This window comes from Schistocerca americana, chromosome X (genome assembly GCF_021461395.2).
Source record: "Schistocerca americana isolate TAMUIC-IGC-003095 chromosome X, iqSchAmer2.1, whole genome shotgun sequence".
NCBI lineage: Eukaryota > Metazoa > Arthropoda > Insecta > Orthoptera > Acrididae > Schistocerca > Schistocerca americana.
The window spans coordinates 947298145-947323430 of record NC_060130.1 but is presented as its reverse complement, the minus strand read 5'-3'; the positions used below and the strand labels follow the sequence as shown (position 1 = coordinate 947323430).

General features: G+C 44.4%; 1 protein-coding gene across 1 annotated transcript in view; it reads right to left on the bottom strand.

The window, feature by feature from the left end:
* The window catches only part of LOC124556419 (dynein axonemal heavy chain 5), an 876134-nt gene that overhangs the window by 123599 nt on the left and 727249 nt on the right, over positions 1–25286 (bottom strand). The window contains exon 68 of the mRNA XM_047130377.1: positions 14280–14506. Coding sequence (XP_046986333.1) covers positions 14280–14506 — 227 coding nt within the window. The remainder of the gene's footprint in view (positions 1–14279; positions 14507–25286) is intronic.

Genomic DNA, 25286 nt, shown 5'->3' with positions numbered 1-25286 from the left:
ACTGAAATTCATTTATGGTGCTTAGCTTATGCAGACGATCTACGGATCTTTTCAGACAATAGAGAGGAAGCGATAATACCCTTGAAAAACTCAATGAATAGCAGCTGAAAGTGGATTCAATATTTCTTATAAAAACCCAATAAATGGAAGGTTCTACTCGATATATAGATGAACAACCTATCTTTACACAGTTTGGACAAATGTCTCAAGTATCCAACTTGAAGTACCTAGGAGAAATAATCCAACCCTCTGGATTAAATTAAGAAGTAAACAAAGAGAGAATTATTAAATCACAAAATCTTATAGAATTCATGGAGTAGGTAAATAAAAAATCAGTATCTCGTACTGTAAAAGTAAAACATTTAATCAAAGTAATAAAACCTGACACGTTATATGCACCAGAGACTGCAATCATTGGAAGCAGATCATTAACTAAAGACACAGGAAAAGAAGAACGGAATATGTTTAGGAAAATGTTTCGTCCAGTTTGTGTTGAGGGAATCTGGATGAGACGTATGTATAGAGAGTAATATCAAAATTTCGAAAAAATGTCTGATACTTTCATGAAAAGAATATTGAATTTTTATAGCCATAGTCTCAGAATAGACGATATTAAACTGATCAAAAGGATTCTCTAAGTTGCCCTCTCAATGAAAGTTAAAAAGGAATGGATACTTGAAATTGAAAAAGATCTTCAGGAAACAGGCATTACAAACAAAATGCTACAGGACAGAATTGCAATCAAAACATTAATTGACAAGCATCACTTTAGAGCTAATCCCAAGAAAACATGGACAGAGAAAGTAAGAAAAACCGCAGTAAGAAGATGAAGAGATTTTGGGAGAAGAAGAAAGCAAGCACATCAGCGTATTAAGTTCAATCGCACTTCATAGCTGAGCAAACATTGTAAGAAGGAAAAGAAAGTATTAAACTTCTATACAGGGATGACTAGAGGAGAAAGTGTGAAAAATGTATAAGTTGAAACTCTCTCCCTAATATCGAAAGTGTAGGTTAATGGGAAATGAAGGTGGTTTATTTGTCACAGTAGACAGGAAACTCAAATCTGAAGAAACAGAAACTGATGTCACCTGTGAGATTATCTGGGCGAGATTCACTATCGGGGGTGGGCATAAAACTATAATTGGAGCATTATATCAACCACCAGTCTCATCTCCTGAAGTAATGGAAAACTTTAGAGAAAACCTCAGTTCGCTAATACGTGAATACCCCAATCATGCTATAATCATCGGATGGGACTGTAATCATTCGAGAACTCTAATCATCGGAGGGGATTTTAATCATCCAACAATCAGTTGGGGGTTAGCTACAGTTTTGCTAGTGGTGGACGTGACAAGAAATCCTGTGAAACATTACTGAATGCGTTCTCTGAAAACTGTCTACAACAGATGGTTTGTAAACCCACTCATGATGGAAATATATTAGATCGAATGGCAACAAATATACCTATCCTTTTTTGAGGATGTCCACATCGAAACTGGTAAAGGTAACCATGAAGCAGTTGTAGTAAAAGTGAGCAACTAAAAGAAGCAGAAGGATTTATATGTTTAGCAGACTAGATAAAGAAGCAGTAGTGCCATATCTCAATGAGGAATTTTGAGGTTTTACTGATGCACAGGAGGATGTAGGGGGCGCTGTGGTTCAAGTTTGAAAGAATAGTTGACCATGTATTGGATAGACATATGCCCAGTAGAACAGTTCATGATGGGAGGAACTTTTCATGGTATACAGTCACTGTAAAGGAACGCTAAAGAAACAGAGACTACTGAATAACAGATGTAAATCAAGCATAGGGATATAGATAGAGAGATGCTGAACGAAAAGAGTTTGGTTGTCAAGAGAGCAATGCGTGGAACCTTCAGTGACTACCCTAGTAGAATAGTGTTGAAAGATTTTTCACAGAACCTAAAGAAATTTTGGTCGTATGTAAAGGCTGTTAGTGACACCAAAGTTAGTGTCCAATCACCGCGAACGAGACAAGAGCCGAAATGAAGCACAAGATGAAATGTTTAGATCCGTTTTCAAATGTTCCTTTACAAAGGAGAACCTAGGAATGCTGTCGCAATTTAATTCCAGCACCACTGGAAATATGAGTGAAATCGATATTAATGCCAGTGACGTTGAGAAACAGTTGAAATTACTAAAACTGGACAAAGCTCCAGGGCCCAATGGAATCTCTGTCATATTCCATAGAGAATTTGCGGCTAAATTACCCCCTCCCTTAGCTTTAATCTACCGTAGATACCTCGAACGAAAAACTTTGTCCAATAGTTGAAAGAAAATGCAGGTCACACTCGCAGGTCAAGACGGGTAGCCGAAATGATCCACAAAACTACCGTTCAGTACCCTTGACATCCATTTGTTGTAGAATCTTTGGATATATTCTGAGTTCAAACATAACGGGGTATCTCGAACAGAATGACCTTCTCCATGCCAGCCAGAGTGGATTCTGGAAACATTGACCATATGAAACTCAACCCGCACTTTTCTCAGATGACATAATGAAAGCAATGGGTCAAGCAGTCAGGTAGATTCAGTATTTCTCGATTTCCGAAAAGCATTTGTCTCAATACCACGTCTTCGCTTATTATCTGAAACTCGATCGTATCGGGCATCAAGCGAAATTTGTGACTGGATTGAAAATTTTTTGGTATGGAGGAAGCAGCAAATTGCCTTGAATGGAGAATTATCAACAGATGTAGAAGTAATCTTGGGCGTGACCCAGCGAAGTGCTGTTCATGTATATTAATGATCTTGCTGACAATATAGACTGGGAGACTCAAACGTTCATAACGGGTGGCAGGGACAAAGAATCCAGTGAAATTTTTTTAAATGCTTTATCTGAAAACTATCTTGAGCAGTTAAACAGAGAACCGACTCGTGGCAGTAACATATTAGACCTCCTGGTGGCAAACAGACCCGAACTATTTGAAACAGTTAACCCAGAACAGGGAATCAGCGATCATAAAGCGGTTACTGCATCGATGATTTCAGCCACAAATAGAGATATTAAGAAAGGTTGGAAAATTTTTCTGTTTAGCAAAAGTGGACAAAAAGCAGATTACAGAGTACCTGATGGCTTAACACAAAATTTTTGTCTCAAGTACAGATAGTGTTGAGGATCAGTGGACAAAGTTCAAAACCGTCGTACAATATGCGTTAGATGAGTATGTGCCAAGCAAGATCGTAAGAGATGGAAAAGAGCCACCGTGGTACAACAACCGAGTTAGAAAACTGCTGCGGAAGCAAAGGGAACTTCACAGTAAACATAAACATAGCCAAAGCCTTGCAGACAAACAAAAATTACGCGAAGCGAAATGTTGTGTGAGGAGGGCTATGCGAGAGGCGTTCAATGAATTCGAAAGCAAAGTTCTATGTACTGACTTGGAAGAAAATCCTAAGAAATTTTGGTCTTATGTCAAAGCGGTAGGTGGATCAAAACAAAATGTCCAGACACTCTGTGACCAAAATGGTACTAAAACAGAGGATGACAGATTAAAGGCCGAAATACTAAATGTCTTTTTCCAAAGTTGTTTCCTTCTCTAGATTGTCGCACAGATGACAAAATGGTAGCTATCGAAATAGACGACAGAGGGATAGAGAAACAATTAAAATCGCTCAAAAGAGGGAAGGCCGCTGGACCTGATGGGATACCAGTTCGATTTTACACAGAGCACGCAAAGGAACTTGCCCCCCTTCTTGCAGCGGTGTACCGTAGGTCTCTAGAAGAGCGTAGCGTTCGAAAGGATTGGAAAAGAGCACAGGTTATCCCCGTTTTCAAGAAGGGACGTCGAACAGATGTGCAGAACTATAGACCTATATCTCTAACATCGATCAGTTGTAGAATTTTGGAACACGTATTATGTTCGAGTATAATGACTTTTCTGGAGACTAGAAATCTACTCTGTAGGAATCAGCATGGGTTTCGAAAAAGACGGTCGTGTGAAACCCAGCTCGCGCTATTCGTCCACGAGACTCAGAGAGGGCCATAGACACGGGTTCCCAGGTAGATGCCGTGTTTCTTGACTTACGCAAGGCGTTCGATACAGTTCCCCACAGTCCTTTAATGAACAAAGTAAGAGCATATGGACTATCAGACCAATTATGTGAGTGGATTGAAGAGTTCCTAGATAACAGAACGCAGCATGTCATTCACAATGGAGAGAAGTCTTCCGAAGTAAGAGCGATTTCAGGTGTGCCGCAGGGGAGTGTCGTAGGACCGTTGCTATTCACAATATACATAAATGATTTCGTGGATGACATCGGAAGTTCACTGAGGCAATGTAGACAAGTGTAATGTGCTGCGAATACATAGAAAGATAGTTCCCTTATCATTTAGCTACAAAATAGCAGGTCAGCAACTGGAAGCAGGTTATTCCATAAATTATCTGGGAGTACGCATTAGGAGTGATTTAAAATGGAATGATCATACAAAGTTGATCGTCGGTAAAGCAGATGCCAGACTGAGATTCATTGGAAGAATCCTAAGGAAATGCAATCCGGAAACAAAGGAAGTAGGTTACAGTACGCTTGTTCCCCCACTGCTTGAATACTGCTCAGCAGTGTGGGATCTGTACCAGATAGGGTTGATAGAAGAGATAGAGAAGATCCAACGGAGAGCAGCGCGCTTCGTTACAGGATCATTTAGTAATCGCGAAAGCGTTACGGAGATGATAGATAAACTCCAGTGGAAGACTGTGCAGGAGAGACGCTCAGTAGCTCGGTACGGGCTTTTGTTGAAGTTTCGAGAACATACCTTCACCGAAGAGTCAAGCAGTATATTGCTCCCTCCTACGTATATCTCGCGAAGAGACCATGAGGATAAAATCAGAGAGATTAGAGCGCACACAGAAGCATACCGACAATCCTTCTTTCCACGAACAATACGAGACTGGAATAGAAGGGAGAACCGATAGAAGTACTCAAGGTACCCTCCGCCACACACCGTCAGGTGGCTTGCGGAGTATGGATGTAGATGTAGAACATAAATAGTAGCCTAAGACCTTTCGCAGATGATGCGGTTATCTACATGGTGGTCAGAAGCAGTCTGAAAAGCTTGTGAGGATGTTGCAGGGTAGATTGTGCTGAAAAATAATTGTTAACAAAAAAATGAGATACGGTGTGCCGTCTCCGAGTTAGTTAGCACTGAAGTTAGCCAATCTGGTAGTTGCAAGAGACCTGCCAGAGACCGTGTCGCCAAACATGTTCATCATTTGATTTACTAAAACCTAACAAGAGAGAAATACAAAAATTGGACATGGTACGGTAGTAAGGATCGAACCCACACTGAAGGCTGAGTAATCTCGTCCGCTGTCATCTACACTGTGAGCACAAATGGTTCAAATGGCTCTAAGCACTACGGGACTTAACAGCTGAGGTCATCAGTCCCCTAGACTTAGAACTACTTAAACGTAACTAGCCTAAGGGCATCACACACATCCATGCCAGAGGCAGGATTCGACCTGCGACCGCAGCAGCAGCGTGATTCCGGACTGAAGCGCCTAGAAACGCTCGGCCACAGCGGCCGGCACTATGAGCACAACTGACACTAATTGTATCTGGCGGGCCGCTTCAATTTGCAGGCACAACTGCCTGATTGGTTACCTTCAATCTAACTAACTCGGAAACGACGCAACGTATCGAATTTTTTCCTGAACAGTTATTACTCAGCACAACCTACCCTGCAACACCCTTACAAGCTTTTCAGACTGTTTTCCGATCACCGTGTATGATTATATACGGTCAGAAAGAAGCTGTATAAATATTCAATCAGATCTTGTTAAGATTCCAAATTTGTGCAAAGACTGGCGACTTGCTCTAAACGATGAGAAATGTAAATGTGTGGAGTTCACAAAACAAGAAGTCACATTATCCTGTTACTGTATCAATGAGTCACTGTTGGAATCGGTCAACTCATAAAATTATTTGGATGAAACAATTTGTAGGGATACGAAATGGAACGAACACGCGATCTCGGTCGTAGGCAAATCAGATGGCATGGTTCATTGACCGAATACTACGGAACTGCAATCAGTTTATAAAGCAGACTGCATACAAAGCACTCGTGCGACGCGTCCTAGAATATTGCTCAAGTGTGTGGGACCCGTACCAAATAGAACTGACAGCGGATATTGAACAGCTATAAGGAAGGGCAGGACGAAAGATCACAGGTTCTTTCATCCCATGGGAGAGTGCCAGGAAGATGCTGAAAAAACCGAACTGGTAGACGCTCCTCGTGAAAATATAGTTCAAAAGTTTCTAGACTCAACTTTAAGTTATGAATATAGGAATATACAACCCCTACGTGTCGCTCCCATAGGAATCGCGAAGACAAGATTCGCGAAGAAAAGACTAGATTAATTATACCACTGGTAGAGGCGTTTAAACGACCATTGTTTCCACCCTCCGTACTTGAATGGAACGGGGAAAACCCTAATAACTGGTACAATGGGACGTACCATCTGCCATGTATTTCACAGTGGTTGACAGAGTGTAGGTGTGGATGTAGATGTTGGTTTTTACTACAAGAATTGATGTGCATTGTAGCAAGCTGGTGATTTCTTCATTCGGCTTATTGTGGTTTACAGATTGTTTACTAAGACAGAGAGCAGTTGGCTATATTTTTGATAGGCCGGCCGGTGTGGCCGTGCGGTTAAAGGCGCTTCAGTCTGGAACCGCGTGACCGCTACGGTCGCAGGTTCGAATCCTGCCTCGGACATGGATGTGTGTGATGTCCTTAGGTTAGTTAGGTTTAATTAGTTCTAAGTTCTAGGCGACTGATGACCTCAGAAGTTAAGTCGCGTAGTGCTCAGAACCATTTGAACCATTTTTTTTTATATTTTTGATAAGCACTACGGATGCTGCGTATCGCTAGAAGCCATGGGAAATGACGAAATGACTGGATATGTCATGTGAAGTTCCTATGAGGCCGGAGTATTCGGAAATTGTATAGGACGCCGCCTGCAGCTGTGGCCGAGCGGTTCTAAGCGCTTCAGTCCGGAACCGCGCTGCTGCTGCGGTCGCAGGTTCGAATCCTGCCTCGGGCATGGATGTGTGTGATGTCCTTAAGTTTAAGTAGTTCTTAGTCTAGGGGACTGATGACCTCAGATGTTACGTCCCATAGTGCTCAGAGCCACTATAGGATGCCTGTATTAGGAAAAGAGCATTTAATATGCGATCTTATGCTTAAGTAAGTTAAAGACAAATAGCGGAGTTACGAATTGGTGTGAAGTTTATTGTAATTTTTAATTTACTGAAAAACGATTGTTGGCGCTTCAACCACCTGAAATATTGATGTAAGATCCAATTAACTCTGAGAATCAGAATATAATGAAATATTTTATTCGATGAATTGGTTACTTCATGAACACCACAATCAAGATCTCGGGGTTTTCATGTGAAATTGTACTGCGAAGTAATTATAATGCCAATAGGGAACTGACAAAATATGTTTCAACGAGAGATTTGAAAAAAATTATTTGTTGTAGGTAAGGCAGATGCTAGTCTGATTTCATTAGAAGAATCCCAAGGAAATGTAATCTATCCACGAAAGGAGGAGCTTACAAACCCCTCGTTCAGCTGATTTTTTGAATATTGCTCGTTATTCTGAGAGTCAAGAGTTTGATTTGTAATCACGAGGCGTCGCTGAGACACAGATGGAACTCCAGTGGTAGACGCCACAATCAGGGGTATGTGCACCGTGGAGAGGTACGCCACTGAAATTTCTAGAGAATCCGTCAGCACGTTACGTCGTTCTACACACATGTCACGAAATGACAGTGACGGCAAACTCAGAGCACATCGAGTTTATGCGCAAGCTAACCGACAGTCGTACTCCTCACGCACCATTCGCCATTGGAACGGGTAAAGGGGTAAATAACAGTGATACCAAAAGTAGTCTCCATCATGCACCGAAGGGTGGTTTATGGAGTCGAGACATAGATATAAATGATAACGATTTATGATGAAAACAAATGCAAAATGGAAAACAGACTTATTTTCCCTCTGTCGATTGCTGTTATTATTACTTCAAAATGACAGGTTTCAGGCAATGTTGCCTACCTTCAGGTAGGTTGAACATTATAAAAACCAATAACAATTAGGTTCTATGTTTATAGTATTACAGAGCTAAAAACTTTCCTATGTGATTCCAGTACAAATGTTGTATAACATACCATTTCTTGTAGTTATAGAGTGACAAATATTTACAGAACTATCAGTTTCATTGTTATATACTTACATTCGGAGGTAGGTAAATGAAAACGAGGCAGATCGAAAGAAAGTAAGTAAACTGTTTATTATTTCAAAATTAATCGCCACAACTGTTAATAAATTTATCCCACTGTCAGACAAGACAGTCAATACCTTCATAGCAAAATGTTCGCGGCTGCCTACGGAACTTGTGGGCCGGCTAAGGTTGCCAAGGTTGTTTCAAGTACGCTGCAGATGGTTCGCTGGAAAGCCCTTACACATCCTCAATACAGCACCCATCCCTCCCCATGCGATTTCCATATTTCTGAAGCCCTGAAGAAAAACATTTGTGACCGTAGATTTGCTTCGGGCGAAGATGTGCACGCCTGGGTACAATCATGGTTCTGTAGGCAACCGTAGACATTTTTCCATTATGACACTGATCGTCTTCTCTCACAGTAGGATAAATGTAGTAACAGTTATGACGATTACTTTTGAAATATAAGGGGCGATCACAAAATTTCCGTTCGAAGGCCACACAGTTCAGAACCGGTGTGCTAATTACAAAAATTGCCACGAGCATTGAGGCAATCATCTCATCGATGTTGAAAATACCCGTTTGGTAGAACACCGTGTTCTGCTGCGTGAAGAAGTCCGTAAGAGCCTGCTGCCATCCTCATCCGACAGGGACCGAAGGCGCGATAATCGCACGGGGAGAGATCAAGCTATAGGGTGGTTGCTCGAGTGTACCCCACTTCGGTTGGCGTAACTTCTGCGTTACGGCATGTGCGATATGGGGACGTGCGTTATTATGAAGCAGCAACATCCCATTTCGACAGACATGGTGCCCCATATACACACACCAAAAAAAGATTTGCATCACCTCGGTTCCGAGAGTTCCGGAACCTCTACAGAAAATTGGAATAGAGATCAGCATAAACATCATTTCCGACCTTTTCATTGCTCATGAAAAGCATACATTACATATTGTACCACCATACAGTGAGACCTTCAGAGGTGGTGGTCCAGATTGTTGTACACACCGGTACTTCTAATACCCAGTAGTACGTCCTCTTGCATTGATTCACGTCTGTATTCGTCGTGGCATACTATCCACAAGTTCATCAAGGCACTGTCCGTCCAGATTGTCCCACACCTCAACGGCGATTCGGCGTAGATCCCTCAGAGTGGTTCGTGGGTCACGTCGTCCATAAACAGCCCATTTCAATCTATCCCAGGCATGAAACTTCCTGGCAGATTAAAACTGTGTGCCGGACCGAGACTCGAACTCGGGACCTTGCCTTTCGTGGGCAAGGTCCAGAGTTCGAGTCTCGGTCCGGCACACAATTTTAATCTGCCAGGAAGTTTCATATCAGCGCACACTCCGCTGCAGAGTGAAAATCTCATTCTATCCCAGGCATGTTCGATAGGGTTCATGTCTGGAGAACATGCTGGCCACTCTAGTCGAGCGATGTCGTTATGCTGAAGGAAGTCATTCACAAGATGTGCACGATGGGGGCGCGAATTGTCATCCGTGAAGACGAATGCCTCTCCAGAATGCTGCCGATATGGTTGCACTATCGGTCGGAGGATGGCATTCACGTATCGTACAGCCGTTACGGCGCCTTCGATGACCACCAGCGGCGTACGCCACCCTAAAACAGCAGGGAACCACCAACTTGCTGCACTCGCTAGACAGTGTGTCTAAGGCGTTCAGCCTGACAGGGTTGCCTCAAAACACGTCTCCGACGATTGTCTGGTTGAAGGCATATGCGACACTCATCGGTGAAGAGAATGTGATGCCAATCCTGAGCTGTCCATTCGGCATGTTGTTGGGCCCATCTGTACCTCGCTGCATGGTGTCGTGGTTGCAAAGACGGACCTCACCATGGACGTCGGGAATGAAGTTGCGCATCATGCAGCTCATTGCGCACAATTTGAGTCGTAACACGACGTCCTGTGGCTGCACGAAAAGCATTATTCAACATGGTGGCTTTGCTATCAGGGTTTCTCCGAGCCATAATCCGTAGGTAGCGGTCATCCACTGCGGTAGTAGCCCTCGGGCGGCCTGAGCGAGGCATTTCATCGACAGTTCCTGTGCCTCTGTATCTCCTCCACGTCCGACCAACGTCGCTTTGGTTCACTCCAAGACGCCTGGACAGTTCCCTTGTTGAGAGCCCTTCCTTGCACAAAGTAACAATGCGGACGCGATGGAACCGCGGTATTCGCCGTCTAGACCTGCTTGAACTACAGACAACACGAGCCGTGTACCTCCTTCCTGATGGAAAGACTGGAACTGATCGGCTGTCGGACCCTCTCCATCTAATAGGGGCTGCTCATGCATGGTTGTTAGCATCTTTGGGCGGGTTTAGTGACATCTCTGAACAATCAAAGGGAGTGTGTCTGTGATACAATATCCACAGTTAACGTTTGTCTTCGGGGGTTCTGGGAACTGGGGTGATGCTAAACCTTTTTTGATGTGGGTACATTCTTCACTCTCCGATGGATTTCTATCGGTATTTGTCATTGGCAGCCAAGAAAAGAATAACAGTACATCGGTCTTGTTTGGACGCATTTGGTAATAAATTCGCCATAGTTCACGTTTCCACATATACCGCACGGTCATCGGAAAGACACGAATGGGTTGCTAATTCCTTGCCTGTATGCCGGTGCTTATATGTCCATATCGGAGTCGCACTACGTTGGAGATACGCTGCAGCAACGCCCTCTGATGGAATCTTTTTTATCGCCCCTTGTAATAATCAGTTTAGTTACCTTTTTTGGATCTGTCTCGTTATCATTTCACTGTCCCTTACACACACGCAACGTAGGATTGCGAAAGGAGGAGGAAAGAAACTGGATGCCTCATTACAAGGAACCATCCCGGGAGTCCCCGGAACAGATTTTCTCGGAAAACATGATTCTCGGTGGTCGGACGGTGATTTGAAACACTGATATCCCGAATGCGGGTCCAGTGACTTAAACGCTGCACTCGGTGTGTTTGAGTCGAACGAAGGCGACTGTGATGAGTATATGTGATGCTTTAGTGTTGTTGGCATGTTGATGTTGCTGTTGATGATGATGATAAGGAAAGGGAGATCGGGAAATTCGGTGCTGGTAGATAGACCAAACCTTTAGAGTAGCTTATCGTTTTCCATCGACGGACGTATCACCACCAACACTATCACATGCCCTCACTCCATGAGACACTAGAGACTAGTTTGGAACTGAACCCAGTATCTAGCTGCAAACTGAGAACTAAGGAACTGTACACCACAGACTGTCCTCCCATTACCGGCAAAATATTAGCGTTGAAACTTTTATTCTCCACCAGAATTGGATCCGGTTGTCTCCAAATCGCGTGCCACTACGTAAGTGTGCATTAGCATCCGTGCCTATCAATACAGTAAACAGAAATAATATAAACTCAACTACTCCCGAACAGGCCATGGAGGCCCAACGGTACCGGTCGGCCGCCGTGTTATCCTCAGCCCACAGCCGTCACTGGATGCGAATATGGAGGAGCATGTGATCAGCACACCGCTCTCCCGGCTGTATGTCAGTTGCCGCGACCGGAGTCGCTACTTCTCAATCAAGTAGCTCCTCAGTAGCTCCACACAAGGGCTGAGTGCACCCCACCTGCCAACAGCGCTCGGCAGACCGGATGGTCACCCATCCAAGTGCTAGCCTAGCCCGATAGCGCTTATCTTCGGTTGTCTGACGAGAACAGGTGTTACCACTGCGTCAAGGCCGTTAGCAAATAGAAATAATGCAGTAAGCAATAATTGTAGTGACGCTTGAAGTGCACGTACGCTGATGTGACGAAAATCATGTGATAGCGATGTGCACATATACAGATGGCGGTTGTATCGTGAACACAAGGTATAAAAGGGCAGTGCAATGGCAGAGCTGTCATTTGTGCTCGGGTGACTCATGTGAAAAGGTTTCCGACCTGGTTACGGCAGCACGGCAGGAATTAACAGACTTTGAACACGGAATGGTAGTTGGAGCTAAACGCATGGGGCATTCCATTTGGCAAATCGTTAGGGAGTTCAATATTCTGAGATGTACAGCGTCAAGAGTGTGCCGAGAGTACAAAATTTAGGGCATTAATCTCAGCGTAGACAACGCAGTGGCCGACGGCCTTCAGATAACGTCCGAGAGTAGATTTGTTAGTACTAACAGACAAGCAACACTGCTTGAAATAACCTCAGAAATCGGTGGGGGACGTACGACGAAAGCATCCGTTAGGACAGAGCGGTGGAATTTGGCGTTAGTGGGGTATGGCAGCAGACGACTGACGCGAGTGCTCTTGCTAACCGCAGGATATTGCTTGCAGGGCCTCTGCTGTGCTCGCGACGATATCGGCTGGACCCTAGACGACTGAATAACTGCCGCGCGGGATTGGCCGAGCGGTCTAGGGCGCTGCAGTCATTGACTGTGTGGCTGGTCCCGGCGGAGGTTCCAGTCCTCCCTCGGGCAAGGGTGTGTGTGTTTGTCCTTAGGATAATCTAGGTTAAGTCCCATAAGATTTCACACACATTTCCACATTTTTGGACTGAATAACTGTAGCCTGGTCAGATGAGTCCCTGGTTTCAGTTGGTAAGAGCTGATGATAGTGTTCGAGTGTGGTGCAGACCCGACTTAGCCGTGGACCGAAGTTGTTAAGCTGGCGGTGCGGTGGCTACATAATGGTATGAACTGTGTTTACACGGGGTTGACTTAGTCGTCTGGTCTAACTGAACTACATTGGGACGCTTTGCAACCACACATTGATTTCATGTTACCAAGCAACGACGGAATGTTTATGAATGACAGTGTGTGGTGTCACCAGCCCACATTTGTCCGCAATTGGTTTGAAGAACGTTCTGGACAGTTCGAGTGAATGGTTTGGCCATCCAGATCGCCCGACATGAATTCTATCGAACATATATGGGACAGAATGAGATTTTCACTCTGCAGCGGAGTGTGCGCTGATATGAAACTTCCTGGCAGATTAAAACTGTGTGCCCGACCGAGACTCGAACTCGGAACCTTTGCCTTTCGCGGGCAAGTGCTCTACCATCTGAGCTACCGAAGCACGACTCACGCCCGGTACTCACAGCTTTACTTCTGCCAGTATCATCTTCTCCTACCTTCCAAACTTAACAGAAGCTCTCCTGCGAACCTTGCAGAACTAGCACTCCTGAAAGAAAGGATACTGCGGAGACATGGCTTAGCCACAGCCTGGGGGATGTTTCCAGAATGAGATTTTCACTCTGCAGCGGAGTGTGCGCTGAAATGAAACTTCCTGGCAGATTAAGGTTCGCAGGAGAGCTTCTGTAAAGTTTGGAAGGTAGGAGACGAGATACTGGCAGAAGTAAAGCTGTGAGTACCGGGCGTGAGTCGTGCTTCGGTAGCTCATATGGTAGAGCACTTACCCGCGAAAGGCAGAGGTCCCGAGTTCGAGTCTCGGTCGGGCACACAGTTTTAATCTGCCAGGAAGTTTCATATATGGGACAATTCATTCATGCAGAAAATCCTACACCGGCAACACTTCTGCAATTGTGGATGGTTGTGGAAGCAGCATCGCGCAGTATTTCTGCAGAGTACTTCCAACGACTTGTTTAGTCGATACCAAGTCGAGTTTCTGCACTACGTCAGGAAAAAGGAGGTCCGATACGATATTAAGAGAATTTTTATAACCTCAGTGTAAATTTCAGTACCGCGCTTGACATCTGATTCACTCCTCCTCTTCGCTCTTACCGGGCGAGGTGGCACAGTCATTAGCGCACTAGATTCGGATTCGGAAGGACTGCAATTCAGACAACCGTCTGGCCATCGTGACTTCGTTTTTTCGTGATTTTCCTAGATTGCTTAAGGAAACTGCCGGGATGTTCCCTTGAAAAGAACACTGCTGATTTCCTTTACAATTCTTCCACAATACGAGTTTGTATCCGTCCCTAACTACCTCGTCGTCGACGGATACTTAAAACCCAATGATCCTTACTTCTTCCTTCCTGCGCAGTCCGCGTGGTTCGTTCGCGCAGATCCCCACGGCAATGATTTATCCAAGCAGCTGTGCAACTAACCTGCAGCAGAGCGATGGGAAACTGAGTGTGGACCTCGGTAGTCATCCAGAGACGAAAGCTTTCGTGTATATTTTCCGTCTCGACGAGCGCGTCCATGGCTTCGCTGCAGAATGGCAGCGACAGGTGAATGTTCTGCAGCAGCACCCAGCCGCCGCCCGCCATCGAGTCGCAGATGAGCCTGCGGGCGCACAGCTCTTGTCCCTGTCCCATGGACACCGCCCGCAGTGCTGTAAAACACGTGCATACTTGGTTCACACTAAAGTACAAAAAAATATACTACTCGCCATTAAAATTGCTACACCAAGAAGAAATGCAGATGATAAGCGGGTATTCATTGGACAAATATATTACACTAGAACTGACATGTGATTACATTTTCACGCAATTTGGGTGCATAGATCCTGAGAAATCAGTACCCAGAACAAAAAAATGGTTCAAATGGCTCTGAGCACTATGGGACTTAACATCTATGGTCATCAGTCCCCTAGAACTTAGAACTACTTAAACCTAACTATCCTAAGGACAGCACACAACACCCAGTCATCACGAGGCAGAGAAAATCCTTCACCCCGCCGGGACTCGAACCCGGGAACCCGGGCTCGGGAGGCGAGAACGCTACCGCACGACCACGAGCTGCGGACCCCAGAACAACTACCTCTGGCCGTAATAACGGTCTTGATACGCATGGGCATTGAGTCACACTGAGCTTGGATGCCGTGTACAGGTACAGCTGCCCATGCAGCTTCAACACGATACCACAGTTCATCAAGAGCAGTGACTGGCGTATTGTGACGAGCCAGTTGCTCGGCCACCAATGACCTGACGTTTTCAATTAGTGAGAGATCTGGAGAATGCGCTGGCCAGGGCAGCAGTCGAACACTTTCTGTATCCAGAAAGGCCCGTACAGAACCTGGAACATGTGGTCGTGCATTATCCTGCTGAAATGTAGGCTTTCGCAGGGATCGAATGAAGGGTAGTGCCACGGGTCGTAACACATCTGAAATCTAACATCCACTGTTCAATGTGCAGCCAATGCGAACAAGAGGTGACCGAGAGGTGTAACCAATGGCACCCCATACCATCACGCCGGGCGATACGCCAGTATGGCGATGACGAATACACGCTTCCAATGTGCGTTCACCACATTGTCGCCAAACACGGATGCGACCATCATGATGCTGTAAACAGAACCTGGATTCATCCGAAAAGATAACGTTATGCCATTCGTGCACCCAAGTTCGTCGTTGAGTACACCATCGCAGGCGCTTCTGTCTGTGATGCAGCGTCAAGGGTAACCGCAGCCATGGTCTCCGAACTGATAGTCCATGCTCCTGCAAACGTCGTCGAACTGTTAGTCCATGCTCCTGCAAACGTCGTCGAACTGTTTATGCAGATGTTTGTTGTCTTCCAAGCGTCCCCATCTGTTGACTCGGGGATAGAGACGTGGATGCACGATCCGTTACAGCCATGCGGATAAGATGCCTGTCATCTCGACTGCTAGTGATACGAGGCCGTTGGGATCCAGCACGGCGTTCCGTATTACCCTCCTGAACCCACCGATTCCATATTCTGCTAACAGTCATTGGATGTCGACCAGCGCGAGCAGCAGTGTCGCGATACGATAAACCGCAATCGCGATAGGCTATAATCCGACCTTTATCAAAGTCGGAAACGTGATGGTACGCATTTCTCCTCCTTACACGAGGCATCACAACAACGTTTCACCTGGCAACGCCGGTCAACTACTGTTTGTGTATGAGAAATCGGTTGGAAACTTTCCTCATGTCAGCACGTTGTAGGTGTCGTCGCCGGCGCCAACCTTGTGTGAATGCTCTGAAAAGCTAATCATTTGCATACCACAGCATCTTCTTTCTGTTGGTTAAATTTCGCGTCTGTAGCACGTCATCTTTTTGGTGTAGCAATTTTAATGGCCAGTAGTGGAGATAATTCAGTAAGAAGAAGATGGTTTTTTATTTGTTTAACAACTTCGCAGCTGCTTTGCTGATTAACCTCACTGCTTATTGCAGCAATGAATATTTTTCGACAAGTTTTCTTTTTACTTACATAATACACCCATAGTTGGTCTGAAAATCATTATCAACAAGGCAGAAGTGATGCTGCATGGGATCAGTGTAGAGAGTGTAAGTAGGCTGTTCAGGTTTTTATATTGGTAACGCCACGTAGCGCTCTGTATGAAAATCACCAGCTGTGCTGTGTGCAGTCTGTGGCTAGTTTGCATTGTTGTCTGCCATTGTAGTGTTGGGCAGTTGGATGTTAACAGCGCGTAGCGTTGCGCAGTTGGAGGTGAGCCGCCAGCAGTGGTGGATGTGGGGAGAGAGATGGCGGAGTTTTTAAATTTGTAAGACTGGATGGCATGAACTGCTATATATATTATGACTATTAAGGTAAATACATTGTTTGTTCTCTATTAAAATCTTTCATTTGCTAACTATGCCTATCAGTAGTTAGTGCCTTCCATAGTTTGAATCTTTTATTTAGCTGGCAGTAGTGGCGCTCGCTGTATTGCAGTAGTTCGAGTAACGAAGATTTTTGTGAAGTAAGTGATTTGTGAAACGTATAGGTTAATTTAGTCAGGGCCATTCTCTTGTAGGGATTACTGAAAGTCAGATTGCGTTGCGCTAAAAAAATATTGTGTGTCAGTTTAAGCACAGTCATGTATAATTTTTCTAAGGGGACGTTTGATATGTCGACCGTTAGCTGAGGATACCTCACTGCAATCTTCTGATTTTTTTCTTGTTGTTTGTGCAATTAGTGCAGCCTTTGTTTATTGCTAGCGCGTAATTGTAGAGAGAATTTCCTTTGTAGTTGTAGTTTTTCATTGTTGTACAGTAAAACAGTTGTGGCATGCATGTAAATTTGCACCAAGTATTTCGCAGCTGCGCTTGCAATTAACGAGATATTATTTTCAATGCTATGTTAATGTGTTTTCTTATTTTGCTCTTCAAATTGTGCTTTTCTGTGTTGTCATGTGAAATATTGTGACAATAATGGCGTGTGAAAAACGTAATACTAGGCTCCAAAGTAAACTGAGAAATGACAGTGAAGATGAAAGCAGTGTGTTAGCGCCACCGTGTAATGAATTAACTAATGTTCAACATAGTAATTTGGTAATGGTGCATAGGGAAATGGAGTGGGCGGCAAACAATGGCGTAAGCAGTGAAACAATTAGTGAACAGGGAAGCTTTATCGATCGATCGGTCGGCAACAGCTCGCCTCAGGAATCCCAAATGACAGAACACAATATTGCAAATACTGTAGATTCAGGTTTTGCGTCCTCGCCGTTTTCTCAAATAAGTCAAGACACATTTCCTGCTTTTCAAAATGCGAATATTGCCGGTTCAAATGCATTGCCGAATAGCACTGAGGAACACGTTTCAGACACCAGTGCATTGTTATTACAATTAATGCAACAAATGGGACAAAACCTTCAAAAGTTAGACACAATGGAACAACACCAGAGACAAACACAGCAACAGTTAGACACAGTGGAACAAAATCTCCAAACGTTAGACACAATGGAACAAAATCAGAGACAAACACAGCAAAAGCTTCAAAAGTTAGACACCACACTTGAACAAACACGTGAAGATTTAACTACTGAGTTACATAACATTGAATCGAAATGTCAAAAGTCTGTAATGACGTAAAATCACAAATTTGTGAGCATTTTCAACCTTTTTTTTCGCGGCATGAAAATGCATCACAGAATCACGAAGCAGCCATAAGAGAACTGCAAACCATTGTTCATGAAAATCATGAGACCTGGTGGGCTAAAATTGACTCAGTTGCATCTACCGATTCGGTTATGCTACTTGCAAAAACTCAGGAAAACTTAAAGGACACAGTAGATACGATTTCAACACAAATGGATACTCTGAAACTTGGTTCAGAAAAACACACTCAGGAAATAAGTACACTATCGGAGAAAGTAGCCGAACTTTCGGATCTTTTCACTAACTTATCTACAAAGGTAGATGATGATCTGAATGACACAAGACCTGTAGCCATCACTGACACAGAAGAGTATGAACAAATTCACTAACTTATCTACAAAGGTAGATGATGATCTGAATGACACAAGACCTGTAGCCATCACTGACACAGAAGAGTATGAACAAATTAAGAAATTCAAACAAAATCAGAATCAAATTAATACGCAACACAAAAGAGAAATCCGGGAAGTACAAGATCAGTTGGCATAAGAAATACAAAAATTAAAAATTTCAGAGGACACTCGCGCTCCAACACGGGAAGAGGGACTTAGAAATACGGAAAAGCCGCAAAATAATAACACAGGGCATTTCGGAAGTTATGAAAGAAATTGGCAATGTGCACCGAATTTTGAGATGGAACCGCCGACACGACGTAACAATGACCGACATGCGACTCGCCGACACGATGATTTTGACTATAAGCTGTTCATTACTACACGTAAATTCAAAACATTTAAGAATTTCGGCAACGAAATTCATCCACAAGCGTGGCTTCAACAATTCTCTCATTGTTTCCCCCCCCAACTGGTCATTAGAGCACAGATTAGAATTTATGTGTGGCTAATTAGGGAATGAACCAGCTGTAAGAATGCGATCGGTCATTCACGATTGCCAAAGTGAAGGAGAATTTTATCATGCCTTCCTCTCAGCATATTGGTCTCAAGCTACACAAGACCGAGTAAAACATAGCATCATAATGATGAAACATTTCGAACAATCTGAATTTTCCGGTCTTTTGAAATACACTCCTGGAAATTGAAATAAGAACACCGTGAATTCATTGTCCCAGGAAGGGGAAACTTTATTGACACATTCCTGGGGTCAGATACATCACATGATCACACTGACAGAACCACAGGCACATAGACACAGGCAACAGAGCATGCACAATGTCGGCACTAGTACAGTGTGTATCCACCTTTCGCAGCAATGCAGGCTGCTATTCTCCCATGGAGACGATCCTAGAGATGCTGGATGTAGTCCTGTGGAACGGCTTGCCATGCCATTTCCACCTGGCGCCTCAGTTGGACCAGCGTTCGTGCTGGACGTGCAGACCGCGTGAGACGACGCTTCATCCAGTCCCAAACATGCTCAATGGGGGACAGATCCGGAGATCTTGCTGGCCAGGGTAGTTGACTTACACCTTCTAGAGCACATTGGGTGGCACGGGATACATGCGGACGTGCATTGTCCTGTTGGAACAGCAAGTTCCCTTGCCGGTCTAGGAATGGTAGAACGATGGGTTCGATGACGGTTTGGATGTACCGTGCACTATTCAGTGTCCCCTCGACAATCACCAGTGGTGTACGGCCAGTGTAGGAGATCGCTCCCCACACCATGATGCCGGGTGTTGGCCCTGTGTGCCTCGGTCGTATGCAGTCCTGATTGTGGCGCTCACCTGCACGGCGCCAAACACGCATACGACCATCATTGGCACCAAGGCAGAAGCGACTCTCATCGCTGAAGACGACACGTCTCCATTCGTCCCTCCATTCACGCCTGTCGCGACACCACTGGAGGCAGGCTGCACGATGTTGGGGTGTGAGCGGAAGACGGCCTAACGGTGTGCGGGTCCGTAGCCCAGCTTCATGGAGACGGTTGCGAATGGTCCTCGCCGATACCCCAGGAGCAACAGTGTCCCTAATTTGCTGGGAAGTGGCGGTGCGGTCCCCTATGGCACTGCGTAGGATCCTACGGTCTTGGCGTGCATCCGTGCGTCGCTGCGGTCCGGTCCGAGGTCGACGGGCACGTGCACCTTCCGCCGACCACTGGCGACAACATCGATGTACTGTGGAGACCTCACGCCCCACGTGTTGAGCAATTCGGCGGTACGTCCACCCGGCCTCCCGCATGCCCACTATACGCCCTCGCTCAAAGTCCGTCAACTGCACATACGGTTCACGTCCACGCTGTCGCGGCATGCTACCAGTGTTAAAGACTGCGATGGAGCTCCGTATGCCACGGCAAACTGGCTGACACTGACGGCGGCGGTGCACAAATGCTGCGCAGCTAGCGCCATTCGACGGCCAACACCGCGGTTCCTGGTGTGTCCGCTGTGCCGTGCGTGTGATCATTGCTTGTACAGCCCTCTCGCAGTGTCCGGAGCAAGTATGGTGGGTCTGACACACCGGTGTCAATGTGTTCTTTTTTCCATTTCCAGGAGTCTATTTTGAAGACATGTTGCACAAGAATCAGTACCTGTCAAACCTATACAGCCCCTCAGAACTCATCTGCATTTGCTTAATCAAATTACCTGAACATTTACGACACATTATTTTGGCAGGACGTTGCAAAGACGACATTGAAGCTTTTCAGGGACTCTTACAAGAATTAGAAATTGACATTGACAATCGCGGAACATGAAAACAGGAACACAACAATTACAGGTCATATCCGTCGCAATTCCGCGATGAAAGGAATAATAACTGGACACGACAAGGCTATTCTCACAACACAAATCGTGGCCAAAACAGACACCACCTGTATGACAACCGTTGGCAGAGTAGTAATAATTACAGAGAAAGATCGCACTTCCGTAATTATGAATATGACAGAGATAACCATAGAAGCAGACAATATGGAAACCAAAAGAATCATTATCAAGGGAGACAGAATAACTTCAGACGCAACAGTTCAGCGCGCAGTTACGATTCCGGGAGAAATTCTCCACCACATGACCGACAAGCAAGAACCTATGTAAACTACCGACAAAACGACAGACCTGAATTCCATCAGAACTGGCGGGATTCAAACAGAGCAGGGCACTCTCGACAAGGTGAATTTGTAGAAGTTAGGTCTCCTAATCCCAATAACGACGCACGCCAACAAAGAGACAGACAATGACTCGCACCGCAGGCAGCCACGTGCGCCGGCTGGCTCAGGGAAAAATTACATAGACGCTAACCTTGAGAAAAATTTCAGTATTCTTTACCGACGTATACCACATGATAATTGCGTTGAAGTTGAAACTCTGCGTACTAGGAAGAGTAAAGGTTTACACCACATTTCACATGCAAAGCCGTTTATTGAAAGATAATCTGCTTTTTAACTTTGTCTTTGCCATATAACTTTTCACTCTACATTACTAGTATGCTTTGTCAGACTTAGAATCTGTTAACATGCAACAATGTTTGGAGTTAAATATCCAGTCAAGAACCAAGAGTACTTTTTTCAACAGAAATTACGAATGCATTGTTATAGTGAACAGATGACGCAGTGTTGTTATTTGTACATTCTTGCTTGTTAGTTGCACGATTACGTAACGACTATAAGGCTCACATACTCAGAACATTTACCAGTACTGCTAATGAGATTTTAATGCAACATTTTGGTTTACCTGAAAATATATTCTGGATTTAAAGTACTTTCTGTGAGATACCAGATGACACAGTGGTTAGTTTATGTGACAGCTACACGATTTTATCACGACACTACTAATGAGTGACAATTTCAATGTTGCTTTTGCGGTGTTTCTGTTTTATATCTGCACAGTTTTTCTGAATTATTCTGGAAAGTAAAATATGTTTTAGTAGTAACTTTTGTGGTATAGCTACAATGAGACAGCCTTTCCCGTAGCACAACAATATGTTACATTATAGTACTTTCTTGATCACGGTAAGGTACGTAATAACTACGATATCTATATGCAAAGCATTTCACTTTCGTTTATGATGAGGTAAGTACATTGACTTCAGCAGAACTTTGCTTACAGAGGACGATAACTACGACAGTTTCACAGAGTTATCTTACAGCAAGACGCACATTTAGCGCTACAGAAGACGCATTTGAGTGATTAATTTTGTACTTAAACAATTTATTTTTCAAGATTTTTGAATTACAAAGAAAGTTTTCCATGATACATTTCATTCCATTGCTATAATCTGTAACACCTAAGGGTATAATTACATTAATCCTCAGGGGGGTACACGTTTACTTTGTGTACCATGTGTTTGGCAAGCACAAGGAGCCCTAGCTAATATGGTATTTGCTTATACAACTTTACACATCGGTACCATATTTCTCTAACACACAAATTACACAGCTACCTGATCATTTAACTGAGAGATAAACATTTTTTTTTACTATATCAGTGACAGATGTTTACGCAATTACACAGTTGGATAACTTCACACTTATGTAATTGTATTTTGTATGCACTTTGTGAACTGTTCATATACACTCCTGGAAATTGAAATAAGAACACCGTGAATTCATTGTCCCAGGAAGGGGAAACTTTATTGACACATTCCTGGGGTCAGATACATCACATGATCACACTGACAGAACCACAGGCACATAGACACAGGCAACAGAGCATGCACAATGTCGGCACTAGTACAGTGTATATCCACCTTTCGCAGCAATGCAGGCTGCTATTCTCCCATGGAGACGATCCTAGAGATGCTGGATGTAGTCCTGTGGAACGGCTTGCCATGCCATTTCCACCTGGCGCCTCAGTTGGACCAGCGTTCGTGCTGGACGTGCAGACCGCGTGAGACGACGCTTCATCCAGTCCCAAACATGCTCAATGGGGGACAGACCCGGAGATCTTGCTGGCCAGGGTAGTTGACTTACACCTTCTAGAGCACGTTGGGTGGCACGGGATACATGCGAACGTGCATTGTCCTGTTGGAACAGCAAGTTCCCTTGCCGGTCTAGGAATGGTAGAACGATGGGTTTGATGACGGTTTGGATGTACCGTGCACTATTCAGTGTCCCCTCGACGATCACCAGTGGTGTACGGCCAGTGTAGGAGATCGCTCCCCACACCATGATGCCGGGTGTTGGCCCTGTGTGCCTCGGTCGTATGCAGTCCTGATTGTGGTGCTCACCTGCACGGCGCCAAACACGCATACGACCATCATTGACACCAAGGCAGAAGCGACTCTCATCGCTGAAGACGACACGTCTCCATTCGTCCCTCCATTCACGCCTGTCGCGACACCACTGGAGGCGGGCTGCACGATGTTGGGGCGTGAGCGGAAGACGGCCTAACGGTGTGCGGGACCGTAGCCCAGCTTCATGGAGACAGTTGCGAATGGTCCTCGCCGATACCCCAGGAGCAACAGTGTCCCTAATTTGCTGGGAAGTGGCGGTGCGGTCCCCTATGGCACTGCGTAGGATCCTACGGTCTTGGCGTGCATCCGTGCGTCGCTGCGGTCCGGTCCGAGGTCGACGGGCACGTGCACCTTCCGCCGACCACTGGCGACAACATCGATGTACTGTGGAGACCTCACGCCCCATGTGTTGAGCAATTCGGCGGTACGTCCACCCGGCCTCCCGCATGTTCACTATACGCCCTCGCTCAAAGTCCGTCAACTGCACATACGGTTCACGTCCACACTGTCGCGGCATGCTACCAGTGTTAAAGGCTGCGATGGAGCTCCGTATGCCACGGCAAACTGGCTGACACTGACGGCGGCGGTGCACAAATGCTGCGCAGCAAGCGCCATTCGACGGCCAACACCGCGGTTCCTGGTGTGTCCGCTGTGCCGTGCGCGTGATCATTGCTTGTACAGCCCTCTCGCAATGTCCGGAGCAAGTATGGTGGGTCTGACACACCGGTGTCAATGTGTTCTTTTTTCCATTTCCAGGAGTGTATTTTTTGGAACCATTGTGATACTGTGAGAGCTTTGAATGATGTATTTGCTATGGGATCATGATTTTTAAAGTACGTTTGAGGTAGATGACGTTATTGAAATGAGCAGAGAATTTTTTTTAGGTTTTGAAATTATTGCAGAAAGCTACGATGTTTTTGAGATTTGGCTGAGTTTTTATGATGTTATTATTATGATGACAATGTGTATTATTCTGTTGAGGTATGTTTATGATCAATAAGCTGATGCTATGTATTAATTATGATGAAATATTGAAGTGTCGACGAATATGTATATGTGTAATAAGGTAAGGAATAAGGAGTTGTGGTTAGGGACTCTGACTTTTGAAAAATGATGATGGAAACCAAGAATCGTAGTTTAAAGAGTTATGAAATGTGTGTAAATGCGTGAATATATCACAATGCCGACGAAAATTTTTTGGACACTATTATCTTTAAAGGATTTTGTTTCTAGACATTTGTAACGCAAATTCTCGACCTGTGAAATTTTATATGAGACTGTCACTGTAGCGCAAACTGCTGTCGTAAATATTTTGGTAGGAAAGTTAAGTGACCTTCGCGTAATGCGTGGTGGGTATCCAGCTGCCCGATAGTCGCCTGGGAAAAAGCCATTAGTGTGTTCCTTTCAGAGGCACAGGTGGAGAAAAAATTAGACCATTAACCTCGCTATTGACATTCCTTTGTAGAAAGCATTGCAAATATGACACGCTCAAAACTTGAAAACATATGATTACATGTACTTTGTGCTACTTACTGAAATGCTTATGAATTGATGGGAAATATTCGTACATCTGCACACCTGATTATGACAAGTGTCTTTCTATGAGAATTGAGAGAATTTCTACTAACTTATGAAATGCCTCATGAACGATTATTTTATGCTTTACTTTGTACATAGTTGCTTATTTTATTTGATATCTGTTTTCCAGGTGTGTTGCATTATTGCTTTTATAAAATAAAATTAAATGCATTTGCTAATGTGAACACTTTCTGTCAACAGATATGTTAGATAATAATTTTATGATCCACATTCTTAAAAAAAAAAATACATAATTTACTTTTCAAGTACTTGGTAATTTTTATGGTAGAATAAGTTGTGGTGCACCACTTTAATTACATAGACATTAAGATGTGAATATACATTTCCCTTGTCTGCACTGTTGTCTTTAGTGTAATATTTTTTCTGCTTGAGCTATGTCATGTTTACATATAAGTTATTGCATTTGCTGCTGCTGTTTGCCAGGCATAGCGCTACTAAATTTCACTTTACATTACTCTGCTAAGGCAGTTTTACTACTGATTTATTTTTCTTGTTTGCTGCTCATTGCCTTATATTAGTTGTAATATTGCTGCTTGCTTTGCCAATTTGCATTTTTT